Source organism: Phascolarctos cinereus, unplaced genomic scaffold (genome assembly GCF_003287225.1).
Source record: "Phascolarctos cinereus isolate Bilbo 61053 unplaced genomic scaffold, phaCin_HiC Scaffold_700;HRSCAF=1339, whole genome shotgun sequence".
NCBI classification, from domain to species: domain Eukaryota; kingdom Metazoa; phylum Chordata; class Mammalia; order Diprotodontia; family Phascolarctidae; genus Phascolarctos; species Phascolarctos cinereus.
In genome coordinates, this window is record NW_027556070.1 from 799 (window position 1) to 21,956 (window position 21,158).

At 36.4% G+C, this 21,158-nt stretch overlaps 1 protein-coding gene and 1 pseudogene across 1 annotated transcript; both read left to right on the forward strand.

The window, feature by feature from the left end:
• Positions 1–462: 462 nt before the first annotated feature.
• On the forward strand, positions 463–7,485 carry LOC144458190 (transcriptional regulator ATRX-like; the record flags this gene model as incomplete). The annotated part of the gene is given in 6 exon segments (XM_078156826.1): positions 463–611; positions 1,624–1,687; positions 1,818–1,925; positions 2,227–2,349; positions 6,203–6,331; positions 7,018–7,485. Coding segments are annotated over 6 exon segments (852 nt in total), but the record flags the coding sequence as incomplete, so codon positions are not given.
• Positions 7,486–17,290: 9,805 nt separating this feature from the next.
• LOC110204611 (iron-sulfur cluster assembly 1 homolog, mitochondrial pseudogene) lies at positions 17,291–17,660 on the forward strand (annotated as a pseudogene).
• Positions 17,661–21,158: the final 3,498 nt, after the last annotated feature.

Here is a 21,158-nt window from a genome sequence, read left to right on the forward strand (position 1 = left end):
CTCTGGTAGAAAACTAAAAAGAATCAATGAAATTTTTTTCCTAAATGCAAGCTGTTTTAGAGCATGTGTTTTTAAAATTTGAATCCTCAGTGCTTTGCACTTACAAGACATTTAATAAACATCTAATGACTTATTAGTTGAAATGCACACTGAACTGGTATTATAGGCATTATCCTCCCCATTTTATAGATGAGAAGGGTGAAGGTAAGAGAGAATAAGCCCCTATTTTACAAATGAGGAACCAAGAATGAGAGAATAAATAATTCTCTCACAATAATAAAGCCCATAGCACCATAGCACGAATCTACTTCTTATGATTCTGTTGCTCTTTTTCTTACACTGACTATCTCAAAATAAAGCCAAATTGAAAAATGAGATATTTAAGGCTGACCTGCATGTTGTCAAGAAAACATATTCTGGTTCTTAGATTTAATGCTAATTTATCTTTTTTTTTTTTAAAAGGACACAATCCTTGCAGAATTGCTTCGAATACATAAAGAATACATCGTAGGATATCATGAACATGGTTCTCTTTTGGACCATAAAGAAGAAGAAGAACTGACTGAGGAGGAAAGAAAAGCAGCATGGACAGAATATGAAGCAGAAAAAAGGTCGAGTCACTTAATTCCTTTATGGTTATATTCAAAACTATATAGCATTGTTAAAAACATTTCTAGTAGAATTTACTTATTTTAATACTCAGACCTCAGAATGAGAAGCTTCCTGGAAAGCTGACCTTGAAGCCAAGAAGACTTGGGTTCAAATAATACTTCTGTCGTATTATAACTATGTAACCCTAGGCAAATCATTTAATCTCTCTATACTCTTTACAACCATCTTAAAGATATATAAATTACAGAGAAGGTGTTCTCCTGGGAATTTGCCTTATCTAGGAGTTCCACAATCTTGTGAGCCACAGTCCTTATGGTCTTTCCCTAGCTATGAGGATACACCTTTACTTGTTGCTAATGTCAATTCCTTTACATATGCATCTGTACTATTCCCTCCCATATTTTCCAGCAGATTACATCTTCATTCACTTCTTCCCCACTCCAATTTTCAGCTTCCCTCTACCAACAGGTTCTTTCCTTCCCACCTTCAAATGTATTCTTGTCTTGCCCATCCTTAAAACACCTCCTACTATCCTCTCAAGCTATTGTGTTAAATCTTTCTTCACTTTCTTAACCAAACATTGTGGGGTCCAAAATTGTCCAATCTACAATAAAAGAAACTGTGGCAGAGTTCCAAGCCAATAGCACTTTACTTCTGGTCTATGGCCCCCTCTAATGAAGTGGACCTCAGAATCTTCCTCATGATCTAAGATGTTCCCTTCCTCCATGGTCTTAGTTTTACAGTGCTTAATGCCCAGCTGATAAAGAAGAGGCATAGTAAAATAGTCTTATTGGTTGATAAATCTTGACCTTGATCCTCTGGTTGAGGACGGGTCTTTCTAAACAAAATACTGAATGTCATTGGTTGACAAATGAGCTGACAAGCAGACCTTGACAGACTTATCTCGACCTTTCAGGTGGTCCTACCAAGCTAATAGGAAACCCATGGAGATATCAAAATGACTATAGTTTTGCATATATATGTTCTTTTCTTCTTCCTTTGTTTATTTAGATTTGCCTTGTGCTTAGTACACTGTAGTTGTCACATTTATCACTTTACATATACGAAAATGCAGGTAGTTTTGTTTGTGTGACAATAATTTTCTAGCTATAGACATCAACAATTCTTCAATGTAATAAGTGGTATTAAATTGCTTGTTCCAAGCCTTAATATTTGAAATTTTTGTCTCCTTTTTTTTTTCGTAGGGCCTGACTCTGCATTTCACTTTGCCTACTGTCACTTTCAGCTCTGAGCCTCCATTTATTCCTTTGGATATGGAAGCCCTCTCATCCATGAGCCATCAACAGCTGGAAGTAAGTTTTGAAAAAAAAGAAAGAGATGTAAATATAAATCTGAATCCGAATCACTGAAGTTTAAAGACAGTCACTGTCTCTGTCTGTCTGTCCATCTTGTAGTCAGTGAAACAATGTACATGAATCTTAAGCATTTTTCTAGAATGCAAATTAAAAAACAGTCCCTGCTTTCAAAGAGCTGACACATTCCCAAATAAGTAAGAAGAAAATATATACAACATAAATGCACAGTGATTAGGATCATTTGTTAATATTGACTTAGTAATAATGTTCAGAATTCAAAAGAGCTGTACAATGAAAGAAACAAAACAGGGCTAGGCAGAGAAAGGGGCCTAAGGGTAAATGGACCAAAGCAGTTTGCTGGATTCTGAATCAAGTATCCAAAAGTGAGCAAACTTTATCCACTGTGCTAAAGAGTCTGAAGGTTTGTCTATTTTATTGCTTTTTCTAGCTCTTAGTTTTATTTACTAGTTCAGTAGTTGGCTTAATTTCAGTTTTATTAATCTCTCCTTTGGTTTTCAGAATTTCTGATTTGGTATTTAATTTGGGATTTTCAATTTGTTCTTTTTCTAGCTTTTTTAGCTGCATGACCAATTCACTGATCTCCTCTTTTCCTATTTTATTCATGTAAGCATTTAGAGATATAAAACTTCCCTTAAGAACTGCTTTCACTGCATCCCTAAAGTTTTGGTATGTTGTCTCATTATTGTCATTCTCTTGGGTGAAGTTATTGATTGTTTCTTTGATTTGTTGTTTGACCCATTCATTCTTTAGGATTAGATTATTTAGTTTCCAATTAATTTTTAGTCTGTCTTTCCATGGCCCATTATTACATGTAATTTTTATTGCATCATGATCTGAAAAGGATGCATTCAATATTTCTGTCTTTCTGCATTGGATTGTGAGGTTTTTATGCCCTAATACATGGTCAGTTTTTATGTATGTGCCATGTACCGCCGAGAAAAAAGTATGTTACTTTCTATCCCTATTCAATTTTCTCCAGAGGTCTATCATACCTAACTTTTCTAACGTTCTGTTCACCTCCTTAACATCTTTCTCATTTATTTTCTGGTTAGATTTATCTAGTTCAGAGAGGGGAAGGTTGAGGTCTCCCTCTAGTATAATTTTGCTGTCTATATCTCCCTGAACTTCTCCTCTAAGAATTTGGATGCTATACCCTTTGGTGCATATACATTTACTAATGATATTACTTCATTGTCTATGGTGGCTTTTAGCAGGATGTAATTTCCTTCCTTATGTCTTTGAATTAGCATCTAGTTTTGCTTTTGCTTTGTCTGAGATCAGGATTGCTACACCTGCTTTTTTTTTTTTTTGCTTCAGCTGAAGCATAATATATTCTGCTCCAGCCTTTTACCTTTACCCTGTATGCATCCCTTTACTTCAAATATGTTTTTGTAAACACATATTGTAGGATTATGGTTTTTAATCCATTCTGCTATCCGCTTCTGTTTTACGGGAGAGTTCATCCCATTCATATTCACAGTTATGACTATATGTGTCTTTCTCTCCATTCTATTATCACCTCCCATTTATGCTTTTCTCTCTTCTTTCTTCCTTTCTCTCCTCACGAGAATTCTGCTTTTGGCTACCTCCCTCAATCTGTCCTCCCGTCTATCAGTCCCCTCCTTTTCCTTCCCTTTTAACCTTACTACTTCTTCCATCCCTTTTCTTTCCCCTTTCTCCTTCTACTTCCTATAGGGCAAGTTAGAGTTCTATACTTAACTGATTATGTTATTTCCTCTTTGAGCCTAATCTGATGAGAGTAAGGTTCAAACAATGCTCATCTCCCTCCCTTCTTTCCCTCTACTGGAAAAGGTTTCTGTGCCTCTTCATGTAATGTAATATATACTTGCCTGCCTCCTCCTTTCCTGTTCTCCTAGTGCAATCCCTTTTCACCACTTAATTAGAATTTTTACCATCACATCAAAGTCAACTTGTACCTACGTCCTCTGTCTATGCATATCCCTTTAAATGGCATAATAACAATACAGTTTTCGAGAGTTACAAGTGTCATCTTACCTTGTAGGGATGTAAACAATCTGTTCTTATTAATAACATGTTGTGTTTTCTTTCATGTTTACCTTTTTATGCCTCTCTTTTTTTCAATTCAATAAACATTTATTAAGTACCTATTATGTGTAAGTCACTATACTAGACATTATGTATTTAAAAACAACAGCAAAATTAGCTTCAAAGGTCTTATATTCTGCAGTGTATGTGTTTGTGTGTATGTGTGTATCTACACATAAGTAATGAATATATGTTTAATTGAAAAGGGAGAGAGCACTAACAAAGAAGGGAAAAGGGGGAAAGTTTATGCCTCTCTTGAGTCTTGTATTTGAAGGTCAAATTTTCTGTTAATCTGGTCTTTTCATCAGGAGGGTTTGGAAGTCCCCTTTTGCATTGAATATCCATCTCCTGATGCAAAGTGAATGACTCAGAGTATAATTGGAAATGGTCAGTGCAGAAATTAAATAACTATCTTCCTTTTTCTCATTACTTTTATTTTTCCTATACAATTTCTTTCACTTTCTTTTCTTTTTTAGTAAATTACCACTCAATAAAATTATGGAAGGCTTGTTGGAATGACTTATTGAAATCCCAATCTTAAAACTCTTTTTTTTCCTAAATTTTATTTCTACATCTTGATTTGTTCCATAGACTTATCATTTAAGCCTTTTTCTGTGCTTATTGTTCTGCTTTTTTACATTGTCTGTAATTTTATTTTCACCTTTATGAAATCTACACATCATTTTAAAATGTCTTCATTTCATTTCTTATGACATTTTAGGTTTCTCTCTCAGAAAGACTCTAGAATTCTTAACTATTTCAATGTTGCTTTAGTTATACTTTATGATGTTGTTATTAGATGCATTATTCTCCTCACTTCATTTCATACTACTCAGGATTCTCTGAAATGATGTCTTTTGCATTTATATACCACTTACATTTATATTTATATGCATTTATATGCCACTATTTATTCAGCCATTTCTCAATTGTGTTAGGAGGCAGAGACTTTGGGATAGACACTAGTTATTTTCTTTTTCTCCTTTTTTTGATCCCTTGATTTAGGCTTAGGAAGTTTTAGTATGTTTTGTTTTGTTTCGTTTTGTTCTTTGTATTAACCTTCCTCTTAACACTCTCCATTACCCATTCTTGTTTGTTTCTCTTTGGAGTTTATTTACATACCAAACTGTCCACTTGAGATGGTATTTTAACTAATGCTTGCACTTCAGACCTTTTACTTCATGTTTATGTACTCATTCCAGTTATGAGAAATATCATATTCTCCCTAGTCCATTTTCTCCTTGTAGTCTCTTTCTTCTTGCCCTCAGGCTGAACTCCTCTTTAGTTCTTGTGTGAAAGAAGCCTCTGACTATAGTTTCTTATTGGTTTCTGTGTGTGTGTGTGTGTGTGATAGAGAGACAGAGAGTGAGGCAATGGGGTTAAGAGACTTGCCCAGGGTCACACAGCTAGTAATTCTCAAGTGTCTGGGGCTGGATTTGAACTCAGGTCCTCCTGACTCCAGGGCTGGAGCTCTATCCATTGCACCACCTAGGTGTCCCCTAAATACCATTTTCTAAAAGTTGCTTAAGATTGGCCAACTAAAATGATTCTCAAATGATAATTTTGTAGAAAAGCACACTAATTGGGACAAACTCCTGGCATTAGAAAATTACTTAACTCCTCTAAAACAGCCTTAAAACCTTAAGGAAGAGATGTACCTTTCTGATTGGATGACTTCTCTTGAATCTCCTTTTAAGGATGGATCCCAGTCCAAATATCTCTTCATTTCTTACTCCAGCTCCAGAAAACTCTTCATCCGAAGAGCACTTCAGCCCTAGAATTCACACTTCAGAAGTATTCTTAGCCCCTGCTTCCCTTGGTCCAGTCACTTTTCATTTTTCTCCAACTGCACTCAGGCCTCTTCCATCTTTTACCTCATTTTTGTCCTCCCTACCTCCTCTGCTTTCTTTTCAGCTTCTTTTAATATGTTTATTTCTTACATGAGAATGTGAACTCCTTTAGGGTACAGACTGTCTGTCTACTTGTAATTGCAGTCATGTGCCTGACACTTAGTAATTACTTAATAAATGATTGTTTACTGATATCTAAAGTCTTCTTAAAGCAGGAGTAGGAATAAGGATCCTCAAGAGTTTACAGGGTTTACTTTGTATTCCTAAGTGTGGCACATTGGTTTGTAACAAATAAATTCAATTTAAGAGTTGGTGTTTTGTTGTATTTTGCTTTAGTGGAAAGAAAATACACAAATGACAGAAGCTCAAGTTTATTCCTTGGCATTAAGTAAGCAAGCCAGCCAGGAACGAGATGCTAAACATAGAGAAGCCATCCACAATGATGTATCAATAAGACAGCAAATGGTAAATTTATTTTTACATTTCTATAGACTTCACCAAGCTCCTCATTTAGAAATTTCAAAATAAATGAGGACAATAGTTGCATAGTCATGACTTTTTTTTTAAAGCAGGGAAACAAAAGATTATTTTGGAAAATATTCTTGAAGATGCTTAACTACTGACAACTCAATTTCTGACTCTTGATCCTTATGTTGAAACAATTTGTTTTGAAAAATATATGTAGATAGATTGGCTAGCTGGATATAGCTAGATAGATGATAGATTGATTTCTATGTATAAATTTAGGGTTATACATACCTATATGCACATGATGTATAATATTGTATGTTATATTACTATTGGATTATGTCTATTCTGCTAACATACTGTTATATATAAATATTATGCTTTGTATGTATCATCTAAAATTTTAAGAAAATTATGTTACTTTCTGGATCTTAAATTCTTTATTTGTAATGCCAGTTCGTGAGATGAGTCATTTTAAATGCGATACTGTAATAAACTTATTTCATTTATTTCACTTTCAAACAAAAATAAGATTTATAGTTGGAAGGAACTGTACTTATAGGGAGGATATAACTGGGAAGTAGTAAATGAGAAAGCAAGGATTCAAAATTTAGCTTCTCTAAATCCAGATCCAAAATTCTTTCCATTCTATAGGGTCAATAACTTGAATTTTTCTTTCACAGTTTATAAGCTGTGCCCAGCGGATACAAATGGATAGAAAGCTACTACAATGATATAGTTAAGAAATATTAAATCAAGAAGAAGCTTCAACTCATCGCCTTCAGCTACCAGCACCTCCAAATCTAGTCATAAATTCTTCTGCTTACAAGCATATTGATGTGAAAGGAATGTATCAGCCAGTTGTTCATGGTATGGAACCCCAACTAAAAAGAAGCAAGAATCCAAAAGCCTCTCAGAGGAAATCAATGCAATTTTCCTTTAAAATGTTGAATGTGTTATAAAATTGACACTAGCTTAATGGAAATCATATGTCTTAATTCTTTGTTCCCTATAAATGTCATGCTCTATATTCTATTTAGATTTTTTGTAATTCACTTTATTTGGAAATTTGAGATTAATATTGGCTACATTTTTGTTGTATATGCTAAATTGAGAAGAGATTTCAAATACTTTTCATTGAAAACTTATTCAAGAATAATAACATAGGATCTATACTATTTCCTCTAAATTTTGTCACCTGTTTATTTCACTATGAAACCACCCTGAAAACAATCTAATTAATAAAAAAGTGTCTATATTTATGTTTATCAGATTCTAATATAAGATGTCAAGAGCTGATAATAAGAGATAATTTTGTTTTCTAATAGTTCTTGAAATTAAAAAGGAAGAAGTAATCTCATGTTGATTTACCTCAAATCATAACTGATGTTTGACTAAGTTGCATACATAGATGAGAAATTTAGGAATGATTAATCATCTTGAAGTGGTTTGCAATTTTCTTCCACAGCCACCTTTAAGTTAAATTTTAAAAGTTTACTCTCAGTTAATTGATTCCTTATTTTTTGCATGATCCTGTGGTGCAGGATTTGACCACAAATTGAAAGTTTTAAAGTATTTGAAGTAGTTAAAAAGTATTTAAAGTATTCAAAGCAAGGTTTGTTTCCTCATTACAGTTTTTTATCTTCTATTTCTCCCCTCCAAAGTATTTAATTTAAAATGTTAGTATTAAAATTTCTTCTTTTGAATATCTTTCATAAATACCTCTCAATTTTTCTTGTGATAATTTTTGTTGTTTTTTTATTGGTTAATGAAGTGAAGATTATTAGCATATAAAAAAGTTCAACAGAAAAAAATACAAGACAATTAAATGATCCTATTTGTTGAAATGAGTTTTCAAATTTTAAGCTTTTTTTGAGGTTGAGGTTTAACACATAAGAAATGTTAAATTAATTGGAAATGTGAAAGAATGAAGCAAGAATTGAAAACTTTAGATAATCTGTCTTCCCCTCCCAAAGTGTTAGAGAATATATGAATTGAATAAAACTTCCAACTTTACTGAAAACTTGCAGGAAAACCTATTATATTTGTTTGAGATGCCACTTATATTTGTTTTATATGTTATCTGGTTATAGGGGCCTTAAAAGACTGATTGCTTGTTAAACACACTTTAAATGATTTGTTTATTTTAAAGCCATTAATCATAGTTTTTCTTTTATGTGTTTTAATTCAATTATGTAGTAAAACTTTAGTCTGTCATGCAAAAACTCATATACCTTTGAAAAATTAAGCTTCATTTCTGTTAGATATTTTTTTAAATTCCCTACAAAACTTTAAGTGCTTTAGGAATTATTTCACTTCTCAGTTTTTTTCAAATATACATAAGAACTAGAATTGCATGTCTGTGTGTGGGATAGAGACCACCTACCCAAAATAAAATTCAGAGGTTTCTCTCGTAGAAACAGAAGTTTTATTCTTGCAAGTCTCGCGCGAGAATTGGGCATCACCAACGAGGGCGGATTGGAGTGGGGAGGCAGAATACAAGCAGCAAGCAAGCAGTTATACACCCCTCGACAAAACAGTTCTAAGAAAACCCCACCCTCCCACCTTTTAACCTGAATCTCTTTATCCCGATTGGTTGAGGTAAGAGACCTTACATTCTACCCAGAAACTAAGAGATACACTTTACCCAAAACAAGCTTGGAAGCTAGAAGATTGCCTTATTTGGCAAAGATAAGGCTGGGGTGATGGTTACCAAACAAGTGAGGGGGTGTACAACAGGTGTATGACATGATCACATGATTTACAGGAAAACAAAACTTAGCCCCGGCTAATACTAAAGCCTTAACTAAATTTGGGGCATAGCTTCCATTTCATATGAGAAACTTTCAGTCATTCCACACATCTGTGTGGAGACTGGAAGTTAAAAACTCAAATACAGCAATGTATTTTATTTTTCAAAATGTTGTTTAGGGCTTGTAGTTATTAATCTTTAAACATGTTTAAATAAAAAGTGATTAAAATACAGTGTTTTTATTGCTTAAGTTTTTGATTACCCAAACTAATCTGTGTGTCATATGTTAAATGTTGCCAGCATGGGTACTACTCTTTTGGGTTAGTTAATGGGTACATTTTATCCTATAATAAAGTCATTGAAACTTTTTTATCCTTAATTTGTTCTTCAGGAAAATAACAATACCAATTCCCATACTATTTCAGAACTCTTTTACAAATTAAAGTTTATTATTAGCTACGTTTTACTCAGTAACTGGAAACCAGAATTGAATGGGATTTCACAGGTCATCACAAACAAGCCCTGACTAAATACTAGTTTGCTTCAGTGATATTTGACAATTATTCATTTGCTCACCACTTGCAAATTCTCAATGAGAAATTCTCACAAAGCAACTCATCTTTTAGAAATTCTAATTTTTATTTTCTTTCATAAAAACTAATTTCAACTTCTGCTTTCTAATCCTACTTCTTCCATTTGAGTCCAAGTAGATCAAAACTAATGCTTCTCCCCCACTCCATTTGACTTCTACTGCAGCTGCCCAAGAAAGCTATAATGAGTTCTTACCTTCTGTCATCTGAGCTCTTCTTTTGTATCCATCTTTCCTGATCCGTGCTAGATCCAGTCTGCCCAATGTTGTCTTGACCAGAGAAGCTGGAGAGGGTAATGTAGTATCTAATGGGGCTCAGAATAGGGTTTCTCACCCAAGTACCTTGGGAGTTCCAGACCATTGTGATCAACAAATTATGACACTGCCTCAGTAGGAGTGACTGATTTTGAAACTGTTCTTGGTAGTCTCATTATTGGTTGTGCCAGAAGCTCTTTGTTGAAGCAGCAGCTGCTCTCCTATGTTATCCTGGGATTTGCCTTGTCTGAAGCTATGGGCCTCTTTGTTTGATGGTTGGTTTCTTGATCTTGTTTCCCACACCCCCCACTCCCAACTAGGAGACTTCTATTTAGAGTATAAACAAAATCCAGTCTGAATGAGTTCTTACCCTGGGGAAAAGAGCTCCTGTTCTTGTATCCCTCCATTAGAATTTAGAGTGACCCAGCTAACGAAGGAGAAAACCAGCCAGCAAGGTCCTGACCAGATAGCTGGAAGCAGCTGAGTTTCATGTTCAAACCACATTTTCAGTAGGAGAAGCTGAAGACTTTTGCAGTTGATTTTCACTTATTAAGGGATTCCCTTTCAGAAGGGATTTAGGGCTTTCAGAATCTCCATTAAGGGTCTTTGGTTAGAGAGAAACAACTGATCATCATTTATTGATTATTAGCTAGTCTAATTAATAAATTGTTGTTAATTAACCAGAAATTCTATATCTCAGGGTTTTTCATTCATAGCAATGAATATGTACATTATTTCCAAAGTTATTTTATTAAACATGATAACTTTAAAACAAAACACAAAACTTAATGCTTCACATGAAGCATTTTGCCACATTTGGGTAGATGGAAGTATATGAACTAACAGAGGATATCAGTAAATGTACCAAAAAGGCAATGTCACAGAAAGAAAGGAAAGAGCAAAGAAACTGTATTGCTAGGAAGGGGCAATTAATAGTGTTAGTCTGAAAGAGGTAAAGGAGAATAAAGAATGAACATTGTAAGAAGTACAGCACCCAGCATGAGGAACATACTATTTCCATAGTATTTTGGCCTTGTCAGACCACATATAGAAAATTTTGTTCAGTTCTGGGTGTCAATTTAAAGAAAGTCATTGGCAACAAGAAATCTGTCCTAAGTTCAACCTTGTTGGTGAAGACAGTGGATGTTAACTTTTCTTTTTTTATTACATGATAATAATCAAATATTTGAAGAGCTATCTGGCTAAAGAGGAATTAGATATATCCACCTTGATCTGAACTTGGAGCAATAGATGAAAATTATAAAGCAAAAGAGAAGGAAGTGAAGTCAAGATGAAAAAATAGCAAGAAGTAAAGCAAGCTTCTCCCCCTTCCTCCCCACCCAAAAAACCAAACCCAACTCCAAACATCTAGAACAGGTACCAGACCAAATCCTGATGGCAAAATCCAAGAAAAAGCCACTGTTCTAGCTCAGGTCAGCATAGAGAGACAGAGAACAACAATTGATAATATTTACATACTTACAGTATTTATCTCAGGATTCCAGTCCCAACTTGTAGCTCAGATTGAAGCCTGCAGTGGATAACCAGAAAAGGAATCCCAAATCAAAGGAGAACCTTTATTTCTATCACTGAACCAGAAGAATTTCCCAACTGGTTGATAATGGCTGAGCCAGAAATCAGTTTACTTTCAAACCAAATCCTGCTCAAAACTTGGAGAGCTTAGACCTGCAGGAAATAATCAGATTGTGCCCTATACCAGACCACTTTGGGAACATTGAAAACTTGCAGATCTTCAGCCTGAGCTGCCCCTGAGATCTTGGAATATCACAACACCCAGTTCTTCAAAAAAGCAGGAATAGGACCAACACAGACCTTCCTTCCAGAACAGCACAGAACCCAACCCTAATATCAAGCCAGAAGTCAGAAGTACCCTTAAAGAATGAACAAACAAAAGAATACCATTATAAGGAACTATTGTGGTGGCAGGGTTGCTCAAAACAAACTCAGTAGAAGAGAACAACACTACAACATCTTCAAGCAAAGCCTTCAAGAAAAGCACAACTTAGGCACAAATTCAAATAGAATTCCCAGAAAAATGTAAAACAAGAATTTAAAAAAAACATTTTAAAACAGAGAGCACCAAAAGTAAAATGGAAAAGCGGTGACAGCTATAGAAGAAAGAATAAGAAAAGGGATTAAAAGCATGGCGTAGGAAGTACAAAACCTTGTCCAAGCAACAAAATCTAAAAATTAGATTGTACCAAAGAAAAGGCAGTGACTCCATTGGAGAACAAAAAATATTCCAACAAAGCCAAAAGAATGGGGGAGGGGGGAGAAATATAAGGTATTTCATTGGGAAAAAAAATCTGGAAAACAGATTAAGGAGGAAAAAATGTCATTGAACCTTATGAACAAAAAGAAGCCTAAGTATTGTATTTCAAGAAATCTTAGAAGAATACTCTCCAGATTTTTTTTAAACAACCACAGGGCAAAGGAGAAATAGAAGGGTTCTGTTGGTAACTTCCTGAAGGAAACCCCCAAACAAGAATTCCCAAAAACGTTAATAATCTAAATCCAGAACTCCTAGGATGAAAGAAAACATGCCTCAAATAGTCAGAAAGAATTCAAGTATGGAGATCTCACAGTCAGAAACATACATGATTTAGATACCAGTATTATAAAGGAATGCAGCACTTGGAAAGTAATATTTCAGAAGGCAAAGGATAATGGGTGCATAGCTAAGAATAACTTTACTTAGTAAAATTTAGTATAAATCACATGAGGGAAAGGAGAAGGGGAATGGACCTTTAATGAAATACAAGACTTCCTAGCATTCCTGATTTAATAAATAGAAACATAAAAAGACAAGAATGAAGAATCAATGATAATGGATGAAACAGGATTAACTACATGGAGATTATAATGTATCCCATCTAACCACTATCATCATCTGGAGTCACAGAGGTAGTTTAGATAGAAAGAGAAAGATGAAAACATCCTGGGCAGGGGAAGACAGAAAGGGAGGCAAAAGGGAAAGGAAGGTGCACAAGTATACATATACAAACAAGGAAGGGTGGGCTTAGTAGTTGATACTTCAACTTTGTCCATCTGTACTAGTCAAAAGAAGCATTTTCACAGATTTGAGTAAAGACATTTAATTCAACAAGGAAATTGTTGTTTTCTCCTTCCTTTTTGAAGAGGACCAATGATATCATGGGGCAATGTCTTGACTCCTGAATGAATTGGACTTAAGCGAGGCAGAGTTGCACAGAGTCAACAGGTTCACTCTTTCGGGGAGTCATTGAAGTCCTGTGGCAAGACAGAACTTAAGATGCCGAAGATACGAAGGTCCAATGCATCCTGAGCCATTTCCAACATCTGAGAAGGCTCTAAGTGCTTCACAGTACCTGTTCAATCACCTTCATGGCCATTGGAACAAATTGTTCTTAACCACCCATTCTATTGAGGGAAATCTTCACATGCTTGTGAGGTAGACATCACCCTAATTCACCAACACAGAAATAAGAAAGAGGAGAAAGGACATGGGAGAATTTAAAGATGGTAGACTAAAGGAGAGATCAGTCCTAAACACGACAACAAAGAATGGGAATCTAAGGCAGTTTTGTAATTTAGAGAATGAATGGAGAAATTGTGACTTATAAATGTGGTGGTAGACTATTATAACATAAGAAATGAAAACATTTCAGAGAAACCTAGGAAGACTATGAAGTGATTCAGAGTGGAGTGAATAGAGCCAGAAGAACTATTTATACGTTGAGAAAAAGATGGTAAAGACAAATAAATTTGAAAGTATTAGTCACTCTGATTAATATGATAATCAAAAGACAATAAAAGAAAATCAAAGGAAAAAGGATAAAATATGCTGATTACTTTAATAGAAAAGTAAAGGACTCAGAATGAGACTTTTTTTTACATGTCCAAGCAGAAATTTGTTTTACTTTACATATTTCTTTTTTCCTTTCTTTTCTTTTCTTTTTTCTTTTTTCTTTTTTTTTTTCTTTTTTTTTTTTGGCAATTGGGGTTAAGTGACTTGCCCAGGGTCACACAGCTAGTAAGTATCAAGTGTTTGGTCTGAGGCCGGATTTGAACTCAGGTCCTCCTGACTTCAGGGCCGGTGCTCTATCCACTTTGCCACCTAGCTGCCCCCAACTGTACATATTTCTAAGAGGAATTATGTTTTTTGTGTTTTCATTTTCATTGGGAGGGTAAAGGAGAGGGAGGGAAAGAAGGGAAGCATTTTTTGCAGAGTGAAAAAAAATTTTTGTATATATACACATATATTTTATATCTGTGTGTGTGTGGGGGGTCTATCTACACAGAGGCCTTGAGTCAGGAAGACTCTTTGTGAGTCCAAATCTGGCCTCAGACACTTACCTAGCTGTGAGACCCTGGGCAAGTCACTTACCCTGTTTATCTCAGTTTTCTCATTTCTAAAATAAGCTGGAGAAAGAAATGGCAAGCTGCACCAGTATCTTTGCCAAGAAAACCCTAAATGGACCCACAAAGACCCACATGACTGAAAAACAACTGAACAACAATCTCCTGGGAAACTAATCATAAAAATTTATTACTTCCACTTGTTTCACTGTATCTGACAGATATTCATCTTGTTGGTATTTTGTGCAAAGCATTTCTCTGTGTTAAACACAGTTATTTCTTGTCTTATTGACCATTGTTGTCTCTTGGCTTAATTAAAAGTGATAAGGAAGGAAACTACATCTTACAAAAAAGGTTCCATGGGCAATAACATCAATACTAAACATATATGGACCAAACGGCATCTAAACTCTTAAAGGAAAAGTTAAATGAATTGTAAGAGTAAATGGTAAAATAATACTAGTGGGGACTTCAATTAACTGATCTCAGAAGTAGATAAATTTCACTATAAAACAAATAAGGAAGAAGTTAAAGACCTTGACAAAAATTCACAATATCTTAGGGCACAAAAACCTCACAATCAAATTCAGGAAATCAGAACTATTAAGTGCACCTTTTTCAGACTATGATTAAAAAATTATATTCAATAAAAGGCCATAGAAGCATAGATGAAAAATTAATTGGAAATTAAACAATCAAATCCTAAAGAATGAATGAGTCAAAGAACAGATCATAAAAACAATCACTCAATTAAAGAGAATGACAATGATGCAATATACCAAAATCTATAAGATGCAGCAAAAGCAGTAATCAGAGGAAAAATCTACATTTCTAAATTCTTATATCAATAAAATAGAGAAACAGCAGGCCAGTGAATTGGGTATGCAATTTAAAACAATTAGAAAAAGAACAAATTAAAAATCTCGAATTCAACACCGAAATATAAATCCTGAAAATGAAAAGAGAAATTAATAAAACTAAAAGTAAAAACTTGTCCCATAAAAACAAAACTGCTATAAGGTTAACAAATAAAATACTTTCTAATCATTAAAAATGAGAGTACAATGATCTGCTTCAGGAAGGAAGTAAAACTGGTGATCACTTGGGTATCTTACAGATATGTGACAAGGTATATGGAATAATGTGGACAATGGATGGGAAGTATGCACAGTATAACGATAACATAGTAATGGTGATGATGATGATGATACCTATCATTTGTATAGCACTCAGTATGTGCCAGGTACTGTACTAAGTACTTTACTAAGTATTTCTTTACTAAATATTATCTTAGTTGATCCTCACATCACTGGGAGATAAAAGCTATACCAGCTTGCTCCTAGCAACCTTGGAGAGTGGCAGACTACCATGAATGATTGTTTGATTAACCTCCTGAAGGGTACTTTATATTAAGTGGCTGCCAGATAGTACTGCCACTCCTTCCCGCGAGTAACTCCCCATTCCAACCACTTCCTCTGTCTCCCAAATCTATGTGGCTATAGTTCTATCCTGTGTCCAATAAAGGTCTATAGCTATGATCTAGATTCTAGAACATACCCTAAATAGTAACAAAATTTAGTAAACTATGATCTTTGTTTTTCACAAGGACTGCCACCACCCCTCCTTCTCTTTTTTCTTTCTTTCCCCTCCTCTCTCTTTCTCTTCCCCTGTCTCTCTTTGTCTCTGTCTCTGGCTCTGTCTGTGTGTCTCTCTCCTCTCTCTCTCTCTCCTCTCTCTCTCTCTCTCTCTCTCTCTCTCTCACACACACACACACACACACACACACACAATTTCTGTTGAGGTTCCATTAAGAAAATGTCCCACCCCCTTTCTCTCAGTGCATCCTGCCAAGATGACTTCCTGAATTGGGAGTCAGTCACTCAGCTCTAGCAAAACCCTAAAATTCCCACCAGAACAAATAATCACCTGGGAATCTAATGAGAAATTAGAGTAAATGACAGCTTCTAATGAATAATTGTGCAAAATATTAGCCAAGTCTTTTACCATTGTGTGGGACAGAGACCACCTACCCAAATTAAAAACCAGAGTCTTGACAAAAGTTTGCAAAAAGGAGAAATCTCTTTACTGACTTTCTTGAGAAAGGGCACCCCCATACTGTGCTGCCTAAGCTGCCCCAAGAGTGTGAGTGCTCTTTGTTTAAGGCAAGATTATATAGACCCTAACGCAGCAGCCCACCCTAACCCCCTTCCCATTGGCTCATTGGCTGAGCCTCAGGTGTACAATCTATTCATGTAAAAACTACCCCAGTAACAGAGAGAACAAAGAGGTGTAGAAATTATGTTAGCACGTTCCCCTTTTCAGGGCCTCACCGTTTCAGCAGACTTTTACCCAAGGTCATATAACTAGCTAGAGGATGAGATAGACAGGATGCTCTTATGGCTCAGGAATTTCTGCTAACACTACCTAAGAGTAGGGGAGGGAGAAGGAAAGGGGAGGGGGCCTTGTATTCTGAGGGGCCTTCACTTAGTGTTGATACACATGTACCACTCAAAAGCAACAATACCAGAACCATTAAAAAGAACTAATGACCCTTTGAGGAGGCTTCACTTCTGAGAGATCATCTCTCACACCATCAAAATGACAATTAGTATAAAAAGCACAATTAGCACCATTTCCCATTGCAACTAGAGATAGCCAAGGGCACACCTAGCCTGAAAAGTTCTGTATCCTGAGGCAGCAAGAGTAGAGGATCTATGTGGGAAAGCTTCTGGCTTGTTGGGAAATCCCAGACAATGGCACTGGGCATCAACAAGTGTGGTGACAACCATTGTGGTGACAGAACGTTGACTGTGGAACAACACAGGCTCAGAACTTCTGAAACATTCTATTCTGAGACTCCAGGGAGGCCCTGAATATTAAGTACTCTGGGAGCAGAGACAAGGTGACAGCTCAGCTTCCCAACACAACTTATCTCAAAAGAAAATGTATTTTATAAAAGAAAATATAAAAGAAGCAAATATAAAAAGAAAATAAAAGAAAGATGTCTGCTTCATTCGTATGAGCCACAGTCTAGGTGATGAGTAAGAAGCTGCCCCCACCACGGCAGCCCTAACCCTGACACCAGGTGCTGTGAATAAGATAAAACAGCTTCTTAAAGATAGAGCTGAAAATGTAGGTCTGAAAGTTGGTTGAAATGGACATTTAATGCTTTACAATATGCCAAGACAAAAGGAGAATCTGATGAAGAAGTTGTTCAGGATGGAATTAGAGTGTTCATCGAAAAGAAAGCCCAGCGAAAACGCTTTTAGAAACAGAAATGGAATATGTAGAAGATATCGTCCGGCAAATTTGTTTCCAATAACCCAAAGATCAAAGGAACTTGTACCTGTGGAGAAAGCTTTAACATTTGAAAACTCAGGATTAATCTGGCATTAAGTACCAAGAATGTTCACGTTGAACCCTGTAACTTTCCAAAGAAATCATGTTTCTCAGGTTCTGAGCCTTGCAAGGTATGGCTGCCTTATGAGGAAAATAAAGTTAGCACATTTTGAAAATAAAACCTTGATGTTAAATTCTAGAAAAAGTGGCTTTGCACCATCTTTTAGGTTGTGAGAGTCAGGCAAGTGTTAACTTTCCACAAAGACAGAACAATGCTGGGAGTACAAAACAACCAAGATGTTTCAAAGCAAAAGAAACAGTTGCACTGCAGGTGAGCTTAGCCAATAAGAAGTAAGCTGGTAGTTTCCAGAAAACTGCAAGTTTAGGATAAGGGCTGATCCGGCTCAAACCGGTTGGGGTCAATGACCAGGCAGCTCAAAATTGCTACTGAGCATGGTTAATTAGCTGATATAATATTAATTGAAACATCCCACATAAAATTAGAGCCTCATCAACAGATCATGGGACGCGACCAGGTAGATGGGGGCATTGAGGGAAGATTGTAAACCGAAGAGAGCTGGCCAACCAGCTTTCTGATGGAGGGCTCTAGACGAATTAACAGTATAAAGCTTCTCTTGCTTCAGTACTCAGTGCTCACTCTTCTCTGAAGGAGAGCGTAGCCTGACTCTGGCCAGAACCATAAACACTTCCTTAAGATTCTATTGTAATAAATTTTCCTGCTTTGACATTCACCATTTTCAAGGGTGTTCTAACAAGGTGACAGATTGAGCTCTAGAAAATTTCTGAGGAGTGCTGTTACTATTCTTTAAAGGAAAAAAAGCAACCCTTGTCTGAGTTTATATCCCATTTGTATTTCTCTTAGAACAAATGTTCAGTGCCCTTGTCTTATTGATTAGATTCAGGTTTGCATTTCACATAGTTGTGATGAGAGTGGATATCTGACAAGCAAGTATAATTGTGGAGTGTTTTCATCATTTTTACATTTTAAGCTCTGATTTTTGGCTCTTAAAATCCAGAGGCAGAAAAGACTTCTGCTGGCAAAGGACTTTGGACATCTTTCACCTAGCCAGATTTGCCAGAGCCTTTTACAATGTTTATCAAAGTTTTCTTTATCAGGAGGCCTTAACCTGTAAATGTCATGGTCACTGTGTGTAGATAAAAATTTTTAGGAACACTGCAAAGAATTTCTAGATGAAAACACTCTCTAAAATATATATACTCCAGGTCTGTAATGTTTAACTCCTTGTTTCTTTCACTCTAGTTGTCTTCCTAAAGCACGAGTCCTAAACGCACTTCGAATTTTAGAGTTGGAGGGGATCATCTAGTGGGTGTGTGGGACAACTGAAAGTTTCTCATACAAAATGGAAACTATGCTCCAAAAATGTAGTAAGGCTTTAGCATAAGCTGAGCCTAAGTTTCATTTGCCTGTAAATCTTATGTTTTGGGGGGAATAAGGTCCTGCACCAGCTGCCCACCCTCTCCTTTGTTTTGTACCTTATCTTTGCCAAATGAGGCAATCCAAGTTTGTTTCGAGTAAAATGTATCTCTTAGTTCCTGGGTAAAGTTGTTTGTCTCTTACCTCAGCCAATGGGGATAAAGAGATTCAGGTAAACAAGAGGGGAGGGGGAGTTTCCTAGAGTTGTTTGTCTGAGGGTATGTAACTGCTTATTCGCTGCTCATCCACCCTGGGTAGGTGATGCCCAACTCTCACGTGAGACTTGCTAGAATAAAACTTCTGTTTTCTACCTGGAGAAACCTCTAAGTTTTTATTTGGGTAAGTGGGAAGTAGAGGAAAAACTGGGAAGAGAAATGAGAGAGCTGCAAGAAAATCATGAAAAAGAAGTCAGCAGCTTGCTGAAGGAGACCCAAAAAAATACTGAAGAAAATAACACCTTACAAAATAGCATAACCCGAATGACAAAAGAGGTCCAAAAAGCCAATGAGGAGAAAAATGCCCTAAAAAGAAAAATTGGCCAAATGGAAAAGGAAGTCCAAAAGCTTACTGAAGAAAATACTTACTTAAAAATTAGAATAGAACAATTGGAAGCTAGTGACTTTATGAGAAATCAAGACACAGAAAGGGGATGGAACATATAGACTAGTCCAAGATTTGAGGGAAGTTAATAAGGTTGTACTACCATCCACCCAGTGGTTCCTGACCCCTACACGATCCTGGGAAGAATAAATGGAGGCAGTAGGTGGTTCAGGTTCAGTGTAATTGATTTAAAAGATGCATTTTGAGCCTGTCCCTTAGACCTTAGTAGTAGGGACATCTTAGCTTTTGAATGGGAAGATCCTGAGACTGGGAGGAAGCAGCAGTATAGGTGGTGCATCCTGCCCCAGGAATATACAGAATCACCAAATTTATTTGGACAAGTCCTTGAAAAAATCCTGGAAGGGTTTAGAGCTCCCCTTGGGACACAAGTATTACAATACGTAGATGATTTGCTGGTGACAGGTAACATGAGAATAGAAACTAGTGAGGTCCCAATCAAATTGATAAACTATTTGGAATCAGAGGGTTTGAGGATTTCCAAGCATAAATTACAATTTGTGGAACGAAAGGTGAAATAACTGGGACATTAATCAGTGAGGGGCAGAAGAGGCTGGATCCAGAGCGGGTGGCAGGAATCCTTCAAACTCCCCTCCCGAAAACAAAGGGGGAACTCAGAAAGTTCCTGGGGTTAGTAGGGTACTGCAGAAATTGGATTGACTCATATGCATCCCTCACAAAACCTATGTACCAATGCTTATTGGAGGAAGAACCAGAGCAAATTAGATGGGGCCCTGAAGGGGAGGAGGATTTAAGCAATTGAAGGAAGTCCTCCCCTCCCCTCCCATTTTGACAATCCCCTCCCTGGAGAAACCCTTCCATTTATTTGTAAATGTAGACAAAGGGGTAGCACTGGGGGGTCTTGACCCAAATAGGGGGAGGCCAGAAGAGACCTGTGGTTTTCTTATCAAAAATCTTGGATTCTGTGGCTAGAGGGTGGCCGACCTGTATTCAAGCAGTAGTGGCTGCTGCTATACTGGTGGAGGAGAGTAGGAAGCTGACCTTTGGGGGAAGCCTGATAGTGAGTGTTCCCCTTCAGGTGCGAGCCATCCTGAATCAAAGGGCAGGGAGGTGGCATCAGATTCCAGAATTCTCAAATATGAAGCCATGTTACTGGAGAAAGATGATTTAATAGTATCAGAAGATAATAACTTAAGTCCTGCCTCTTTTCTGACCTCAGGGGGTGGAGATGCATTTGAGTTAGAGCATTATTGAATTGACTTTATTGATCTTCAAACCTGGGTCCAGAAGGATTTACAAGAATCCCCGATTGCTGGAGGAATCAATTTTTTTCTTTGATGGTTCCTCTCGGATGGTGGAAGGGAAAAGAAGAAATGGGTATGCTATCATTAATGGGGATCAAGAATCCTTGGTTGAGACAGGAAGTTTACCAAAAAGTTGGTCTGCTCAAATATGTGAACTATGTGCCTTAAACCAGGCATTAAATTATTAAAGA